General features: G+C 37.9%; 1 protein-coding gene across 1 annotated transcript; it reads left to right on the forward strand.

Annotated features, from left to right (window-relative positions):
* The first annotated feature begins 799 nt into the window (after positions 1-799).
* LOC100735393 (serpin B4-like) lies at positions 800-8,328 on the forward strand. The gene is made up of 8 exons (XM_003474012.3): positions 800-883; positions 1,426-1,613; positions 2,517-2,573; positions 3,890-4,018; positions 4,662-4,779; positions 6,683-6,825; positions 7,033-7,188; positions 7,862-8,328. Exons 2-8 carry the CDS (start codon positions 1,452-1,454, stop codon positions 8,255-8,257), a joined length of 1,161 nt encoding a protein of 386 aa, XP_003474060.1. The 5' UTR covers positions 800-883; positions 1,426-1,451; the 3' UTR covers positions 8,258-8,328.
* The last annotated feature ends 1,283 nt before the right edge of the window (positions 8,329-9,611 follow it).

The following is a 9,611-nucleotide window of genomic DNA, read 5'->3' on the forward strand; positions in this document are numbered from 1 at the left end:
AGCCTCTATGTCTCATCATGCAGCTGAAGCTAACAGCCCATGGCTTACACAACTGCTTCCATGTAGCTTCACTGAGCCAACAGACTGTGATTTTGACACCCTCTTCCATGTACCTACACTGTCCCACCTAAGCCCCTCTTTAATTAGATTGCTTCTTCCCTCGCAGTCCCCCTATTAACCCATCAAACTTGGTTTTCTAGCAATAAATTCAATAACCAATCAAGCAGCGACCCTCAGACCTGGAGGAGGTAGGATCACTACCCACACAACAGGACTGCACCTCCAGATTCCTTGGCCCTGGTCTGGGGCCTCCAATCCTCTCAGTGGCTCTGTACCTCTTCCTCTTGCAAATATATGCAATAAATTTACTTCCTTAAGCCCAAGTAGGGCAGTTCTGAAGACCACTAGACCCCAGACCAATAGAAAATAATGCTTTGCAACTGTTTAGTAAATTAAGTGTGACTTAAAAACAATTCAATTCCTCAAATAAGTAAGATACTTTCTAAGGTTATGAGAATATACAGAGTGAAGGGTGGAGTAGAAGAAAAATAGTAAGGTACAATTTCAAATATATACTCAGTGGTATTAGAAAAGTACAATGTGCTCTCCAAGTGAATCAATGATTACCAATGATTGCAGTTCTAAAATGTGTTCTAAAGCAAAAGGAAGCATAGTGCCAGTATCTGAACGTTTCCATTTTCATAAATTTGCATGCTCAAAATGAGAACAATTAACCTGGTTGTGAAATCCAAAGTTACCTTACTTGAAATACCAAAGGAAATGACACAGAGGAGGCAAGCAGAGGATATATATATTCAGTATTTCACCATTTGAAACAGACAGGCATACAGGCTCCCTCTTTTCACTTCCCCAAGGAACACAGGTAAGAATTTCTAGCTGCTGTGTTTAATGCTATGGGATGCTTTTGAGAATTGTAGTAATGATATATTTTATAACAGGCATAAAATTGATTGCATATTTATTGTGATGAGGAAAAATGAAAATACCTGTTTATCCTTTACCTAAATAATTTATTTCTGAGTAAATGTATCCTTGGAAGTACTTAAATGAGTACTAAAAACCATAAACCCTTGACAGAAAAGTTAGAAATGTCTCTTGAGAGTTTTCTGGAGGTGGTACACAGAGATCTTCCTCTAGGCATTTGTTACAAACTCTTTGTATCTTACCCTAGCACAGAGGATAATGAAAGAAAAATAAAGATGTTCTATTATTATTTGTACAAAAGTATTGTTCAAATACTGTTTGCATGAATTTTTCGTTGGGGGAGGCTTAAAAAGTTACAGTAACATAAATCTTAATTGTCAGAATTCAAAAGCCCAGATACGTTTTTTGATTCAGGAAATTTTGTTGCAGAGTGATGCTCCATTTATACAGCTATATTAACATGAATTTTATGTTTTTTAGGAGTTTCAGATCACATTAAGGCCACTATGAGTTCACTCAGTGATGCAAACATGAAGTTCACCCTTGATCTGTTTCAACAGTTAAGAAAATCAGAGGACAATGTCTTCTACTCCCCTTTCAGTATCTCAGTGGCATTAGCAATGGTTTCCTTAGGGGCTAGAGGAAGCACTGCAGAAGAAATAGAGAAGGTAAGTGTCAGGAACATTATGTTCAGATCTGTCACAGCCTTTCTATTGGCTCACGTGTGCCTGGATGTGTGGATCTGATGGCCTGATGGGTGGAACAGGGCACAAGCAACTCTCCCAGGACTGTGTGATCCCAGAGCTATGGGACAAACAAAACATTCCTCTAGTGTCTGCCTTGCCTTTCCGTGTGCCCTGATATCATTTGAAAGTGATCAGACCATCTATAATTGCCCAAAAATGAAATAGGAGCTTAACACTTGAGGACTAATGATGCAAGCAATGCTTGAACTTAAATCCAAGGGACACACCATGAGAAGTTTCCTCAAAAACCAGTGGATGAACATTCTTTGAAGTGTCTGGTAATAAACCTGCATTGCTGTGGTCTTTTTTTTTTTTTTTTTTTTTTGTCTTTTTAGTTTTTATCCGTACCGGGGATCAAACTCACGACTGCCTGCTTGCAAGGCAGGCACTTATGCCGCTGAGCTAAATCCCCAGCTCCAATTGCTGTGGTCTTTTAAAGATCAAACTGATATGTCCTGAAGTTTGGGGGTTTTTTTCTGTTTATTATTTTTGCTTATTTTCATTTGTTGTAAGGGTTTCGTTCTAAAGACCACGCTCCCATCACCACCACCTCTGGCACTCACCCTTGTTAATGGAGACTGGACCAAACCAAACTCTGGCTCTTTTCTTTTTTCTTTCCTTTTCCTTTCTTTTCAAGTTATAGTCTCTCAAACTTGCTGAAGTGTCTGGGCTGGGCTTCTGCTTGTAATCATCCTGCCTCTGGCTTCCCAGCTTGTTGAGATTACAGGCATGCTCCAAGACAATACAGTTCTCTGGTTTCCATTCCTCTGATTTAGACAGATCTCTAAAGTTAAATTTTCTTGTCCCATTTTCTGTCTCTTCCAGGTCCTTCACCTTAATGAAATCACCATGAAGTCAACAAAAAAAACTAAAACTGATCAAGTAAGTACCTGAGGACTTTGGTTGCAGGTTTCTCACAAGGCCATAGTGTGATCCTGGAATTTTACATAAACAGAGAAAATCCAGAGTTCATGGAAAATCCTAAACTTGAGATAAGAACATAGAAACTATACTCACATCTTAGTTATACAATTAATGTTCTTGTGGGTTTTTTTTTCAATCAGAGAAAGTCAGCATTATATTACTGAAAGTGAGTCTGAAGCAAAGCAGGCTGGGATCAAATTCTGGTTCTGCTCCTCACAAATGGTGAACATCAGCAAGACACAACTGCTCTGAGCCCCAGTTTTCTCAGCCCAGTGTTTTTGGGCAGAAAGGGAACCAACTCCTGCTTAAGATATCTTAAATAGGAAGCCAAAGAAATTTTAGTTAATATCAAGTAACAATTATCCTAAGCACAATAATTCTACTAAAATTATGCAATTTTAAGTAATTTTAGAGGCAAAAGAAATATGAACAAATCGAAGTATATTTTTAAAAATGTTTGCTGGGGAATATATCTGTCTAGAATTTCAGTATATAAAACTTTTGCTTGCAAAATAAAAATATGCAGGGTAAAGTAGGCATAAATTGAAAATTTGTTTCTACTAATGTAATGTCCTTAGAGAAGTTGCTTAATTCTTTCAGCTTTCTTATTTCCATTTAATAAGACTTTGATTGCCTGTGCTTAGTCCTTAACTGGGTACCAGGTAATCACTGATCTTACATGCAGAGAACTATCATGAGGGAAAGACAACAGAGAGCAAACAAAATGTCCCAGCAGAACAAAGAGGACACAAAGGAGTACAATAGTGTTTCATATTTTACACTATGTAAAGCATTCAAACTTCAACATAACCATTCTATGGCTGTTAGAAATATAGTGTTTGCCAGAGGTTTAGCTCAACAGTGTAAGCAACTTCCTGGCAAGTACAAGGTTGTGAGTTCAATCCCTGGTACCCCTCAAAAAAAAAAAAAAAAAAAGGAAAAGAAATATAGTGTTTGTGTAAGGAACATAGACTTTAGCATAGAAGATAAACTATTTATAACTACTTAAATCAATGACAATCTCACAAACTGAACGTTTAGCTCAACAGAAATCAGAAAAGAATATTTTATAGCTGATAGAATTTCCTGGAAGAAATTGAATGTAAAGTAGATTTTATTAAGGTTATCTGATATAAAATATCTCTAATATGGAGTAAGCAAGAAGTTGTCTTTGAGACTGCAGACAAATACGTACTGATCTAACAGCTTTCACAGGAGTTTAGTATTTCATGATGTAAATACTAATAAAATGAGCACTGTTTTTGATATTGAAGGTTGCAGAACCAGGAAGTGTGCATCACCAATTTCATAAGCTTCTGACTGAATTGAATAAGCCAAAGCATGTATATGAACTGGCCAGTGCCAACAAAGCCTACAAAGATAAGAGTTTCCAGTTTCTTCAGGTAAATTTAACCTGCTTCTCCACAACTTTCATCTCAGTCCTCTATCACTCAAGCGATCCTGATTAATTCACAAGGACAGCATCTCCCCGACAGCATCCCTTCCTTCACCCCAACAAAACCTTACTGGAGGGTTCCAGCTTCTCATAATCAAGTGGGCAGTGTGTGAGTTTATTTTGGTTTTGAGATGTCATAATGAACTGGCACTGAGACATAGCATGTTTTAAGCGGAAAAGAATGGGTAATGGGATATTTCGGGAATAGCCAGACATGGAAGAGTTCTTAAGGAAAAAAATAGAAAGTACCAAAGGATACTTAATTCCCAACATGAATGCTATAAATAAAGATTAAATTTACTAGAGAGAACTCTAAGAAGTAATTCATCTACTTAAATGTAAAAGTCTTAAAATTTGCTTACCGTCATCTGCTCCCCAACAACCCTGGCTGCATTTTGGCAGAAGGTTTGACTTTCAGTGACTTTTTGTGCGATCCCCTTTCATGCTGCTTATGTGGCGTGCACATAAAAACATGCAAGTGATAATGCATTTGGTCAGGGTCTGGATTTAGCTAACTGGAATTATAAGTAAATATACTTGATAATGAAGAAGCCACTCTTATTTGTTCCTTTCTACTTTTCATCTCAAAGGAATATGTGGATAACATTAAGAAATTTTACCTAGCTGATGTGGAATCTGTTGATTTTCAAACTGACGCAGAAGGGAGTCGGAAGAAGATTAACACCTGGGTGGAAAAAGAAACACATGGTACCTAACGGGAGGGCCCCATTAGGCAGACACTTGAGTGCCCTGGGAGTGAGTCCCGTGTCTGACACAGCAGGTGGGGTGCTGAGGGGGGATGTGGAGACAGGTTTGGGAAGAGGATGCAGGAGCACTGTAGGTGGTGGAATGGCCCAAGTAAATGTGGGCAATGAAAATGAGAGCCAGGCAAGAAATCACAGACAGCTGAATATTGAAAACACAGCTGAAGAATGTTTTGCACATGGCGCTGGGTGACAATTTCCTGGGGATTCCAATCTGTACTCCCATTTTGACATCAGATCCTTTAATATAAATTAGAACCAGTCTTATATTAGGGATCTGTACTAGTCAGCTTTCCATGACTGTGACAAAATAGTCCGTGACAAGATAGACTGTGACTTAGAGGAGGAAAGATTATTTTGGCTCATGGATTCAAAAGTTTCAGTCTATGCTTGGCCACCTCTGTCATTTTGAGATCCATGATGAGGCATAAATATCACAGCAGAATGTTGTATCAGAGGAAAACTGTACACCTCATGGCACTTGGAATGCAGAGAGGATGAGAAATCCAAAGAATAAGGGTTAGGGATCAGTATACATCCCAATATCACCTTTCTATCATTCACTCTCTTCAACTAGGCCCCATATTCTGTATCCATTGCCTCCTAATAATGCCATTAAATTATGACCTTATCAGTGAATTTGCCATCTGAGGATAAAAGAGCCTTCATTATCCAGTCACTACCCAAAACCCAATAGGATATAAGCCTTATACCCAATAAGCCTTTGAGGGCAACATAATAGGACTAACCATAGCTAGACCTTTAAGATCTATCTAATGATGTTGATTCATTTTGCTAATGGGGAAACATACAGCCATCATGTAAACAACACTAGGTACAAATAGGTAAGCTGGAACTACCTGAACCACATCTTGATCCATACTTCCTACATTTCAGAGAACTGACCAAGATGCCCAACAGCCTGTATAAGGAGTATGGCAAAAGGATGAACTAAGAAACAGGCAAATTTAGTGATTCATGAGATGGGACTAGGAGGTTAATGCCTCAGGATGGGCAGAAACATGCTCCAAAGCAGCTACAATTTATCGGGCATATACAATGATAGGAGGAGCTAATAGAAAATTCAAGGCCAGTGGAAGACTGAGAAGTCAGTGACTGGATGTCTCAAGATGGTAGAGATGATCTTATGCTAAGAAGAACCTTTCCCTGGAGTATTTTTTAATCTTAGTGGTTTTAGTTTAGCCTTATGGATGGCAGAGCATGGGCCCATCCCTAAACAGTTAATGGGAAATCTCAAAAGTGATACCAATATCTTCAAACTTTTATTTATCCCATAGGGAAGTATGCAAAATTAACCACTGAGAACTAGTAGTCCCCAATACACTATCACAAATATGTACTCCATTCAGCAGAGAGCTCTCTACATGGTCACCTATCTTGCCTCGTATCTCTTATGCAAGCCAAGCTTATGGCAGGAAGTTCCACTCAGAATGGAACTAGTATTCATAAAGGATGATCAAACCCTACTTCTCCTGAGTGCACCAGAAATCAGAATACTAGAAAGCAAGTTGAGAAGAAGGAATGAAAAAGATAAATTGAAAGAGCATATGGAAAGTTTATTTTTTCTACTCTGTGTGAAATGATTATAATCACCCAGAGACAAACAGTCTCAAAGTGTTTCCCAATTTAAGCATTGGCATTTCCATCAGAGGTGACTCTGAGACTTGCATAATGAAGACTGCACTTGTGAACAGGTCTACAAGTCCCGAAAGTAGTCACTTTTGTGAATAATTAATTATCAGCCACTTAATCATAGGTCACAAGGTATCCTTCAATAAGCAAATTGTACCTTGCTTGATAGACCTTTTTTTTTTCCTCTCTCACAGAAAAGATCAAAGACTTGTTTCCTAGTGAGTCTCTTAAAAGTGATACCAAACTGGTTCTGGTAAATGCAATCTATTTCAAAGGACAATGGGATCTGAAATTCAAGGAAGAAGACACTGTGGAAGGAAAATTTTGGCTGAGCAAGGTATTGACTATATTTTATTTCCTTAATTCAAAGTAGTTTCGTTGAGAAAGTTAGTATACATATGCAATGGTAATGCCACAGTAAGTAAAGAATAAAATGTGTCATGAATATTGTTTCATTATTTTATTTTTGTAAGTTTAGTTAGGAGTACATGAAGGAATTTTTAATGTGTCTAATTTGGTGTTTACTTGTTTGCATTTATTGCAGGATACGAGCAAATCTGTGAAGATGATGAAACAAACCAATCATCTAAAATTTGCCTCCTTGGAAGCTGTGCAGGCTAAGATCCTTGAAATACCTTACAAAGGCAAAGCTCTGAGCATGGTTGTGCTGCTTCCAGATGAAGTAGATGGCCTGCAGAAGGTAAAACTTGCACTGAATTTCTTCTTTCTATTGTCCAAGAAGAGAATAGCTTTTAAATTACCAAGAAAGAAAAAGCTTTAAGAGCAAAGTATCCCAAAATAATGAAAAACTCAATAAAGAAATGAATTACCTTTTATTACAAATATTTTTAAGAGTCTAACACATACTGATGGACAGTTAATAATTTGAGTAGATGAATTAAATTTTAATTTGATGGTATTAAAAGACAAATACATACTTGATACAAAGAGACAGCAATGTGGGAAATTTTACAAATATGGCTAACAAAAAATAGAGTTACTATAACTACAGTATGTAATAAAGTACGAGTATCAGAAAATAAAGAGCATTGAAAAAGACACATATATTAGGTTGATAACATAAGGAGTCATGATAGTTGACTTTTGGCAAAAGTACAAAATTAGCTACTTTCATAGACACATTCAAAGCTAATTTTCAAAATAAGTTTTGAATGTGTCTTATAGACACATGTACATATATCATAAAATAAATATCTATTCTGGACTGCTATTTCTGCTCCTTAGAATAATATCTCATAAACTGCATCATCTGTATGTTAAATGTAATGCTAGAAGACATATTTTCATATATTTCATTTATTATTAAAATGTGGTAGAGAACAAGTCAGTTTCATTTTTTCCATTATGTTTAGCTTGAAGATAAACTTACCAGTGAGGAATTAGTGGAATGGACAAGCCAAATGAACACGACAGAGGTGCATCTGCACTTGCCTAGGTTCAAAGTGGAAGAGAGCTACAACCTCAAAACCATCTTGAAAGACATGGGAATGGTAAAAGCCTTCTCTTCAAAGGATGCTGACTTCTCAGGCATGACCAGCGGCAGGGGTTTAGCTATATCCAAGGTGAAGCACAAGTCATTTGTGGAGGTTAATGAAGAAGGCACAGAAGCTGCAGCTGCTACTAGTGTTTCAGTGAGTCTATCTTCCCCGGGAAGATCTAACGAATTCTGCTGTGATCATCCTTTCTTATTTTTCATCAAGGAAAATGAAAATAATATCCTCTTCTTTGGAAGAGTCTCTTCCCCTTAAACACCATTACTCTGTGTCTCTTTGGGGGAGAAGTTCAGAGTTGTTTCAATAAATTGATGCTTGCAAAGAAATAGGTTCTCTTGGCTCAATTTTTTTCAGGCTTACCGAATTCAGTATATGAAGGAACAAGATTTTCTATTTCTCTTTCTGAAGACACATACAAATGCATTGTTTTTCCTATGAAAATTTTCATGAGGACAAATGTTCAGTGTTAAAGGGTATTTCAATAACTGATATTCTAAATTTAACATATGATCTTGGTTTTCTTACTTGTTTTCAATAAACAGTAAGAAATCACATTTCTCTTCAAATTCACCTCAACTCCCAGACTGATTTTAACTACAGTAATAACTGGGAACCCTCTTACAATTTTTTCATTCTCTTGAGGCAGGCTCTCACTATGCATATTAGTGTGGCCTTAAATTTATTTTATAGCCCAAAATGGCCTTGAGCTTTCAGCATTCCTCCTGCCTCAGCCTCACAAGTGCTGTGATTACAGGCATGTGCCACCATACCTGGCTACATTTCTAAAATACTGTGATTCTATAAAACATTATCAACAAAATAATGACCTAGTCAAATAAATTGTTGATTTATATTTTTTCTATTCAACAAAATGTAAGTGCCCTATCACACATAAGAAAGATAATTTAGAAATACATTACTAGGGATCAGTAAAATGGTGGATTAGAGACACTCCACACCTATCTGCCATTTCAGAAGATTGAATCAATCGATGGGGTGAAGTCTCATGTCGAGGCGGAGAGTCCTAGGAAATGTCTGGATTGCATGGAAAGAGGCAGTGCCCAGGTAAAATTCAGAAGATGGTTTTTAGAAAAACAAGAGAAATGGGGTATCCTGACACGGAGGGCTCTATTGCTTGGTGGAGGAGAGGAAGCGCCCCTTCTGTGACTGTGAGTGGCAGTGTCTCTGTAATCTGCACAGCACAGAGTCCAGCACAGAACAGACAAGCAGTAAGAAAAAACAGGAACTTGGGGTCTGCACTGGGAGCTGGTGCTGCTAGAGGGTTTGTGGACCCTTCTCAGCTTGTCTTAACAAGGGTCTCAGGGTCTGGACTCACTGCTTGAGAGATGAGAAACCCCTGCATTTTTTATCTTCCCAAATCCCAGCAGCTCTTCTCTTCACTGACCTAGGAGCATGGGATGGGAAACAATAAAGTGTCACCCAATGTAGTAACCAACACAAAACCTCTGTGAGCTTCAGGCAGGGGAAAGTGAGATCTGAGAGGCAGGAAAAGAGGAAGGTGCCTCCATGTAAAATTGTCTCTCAAGCTCTGCAGCACAGAGCAACAGCTGTGTCTGGATTCCTGTGGAGCATCATTATGGAGCACATT

This window comes from Cavia porcellus, unplaced genomic scaffold, assembly GCF_034190915.1.
Source record: "Cavia porcellus strain 051 isolate PalLab524CR breed Dunkin Hartley unplaced genomic scaffold, mCavPor4.1 scaffold_20, whole genome shotgun sequence".
In the NCBI taxonomy this organism is placed as follows: Eukaryota; Metazoa; Chordata; class Mammalia; order Rodentia; family Caviidae; genus Cavia; species Cavia porcellus.

Bases quoted from the DNA above. Each gene is read 5' to 3' on its own strand.
- LOC100735393 (XM_003474012.3), top strand. From the start codon at position 1,452: ATGAGTTCACTCAGTGATGCAAACATGAAGTTCACCCTTGATCTGTTT. The intron at 2,574-3,889 runs GTAAGTACCTGA...TTGATATTGAAG, and splicing joins AAAAAACTAAAACTGATCAA to GTTGCAGAACCAGGAAGTGT. The intron at 6,826-7,032 runs GTATTGACTATA...CATTTATTGCAG, and splicing joins GAAAATTTTGGCTGAGCAAG to GATACGAGCAAATCTGTGAA.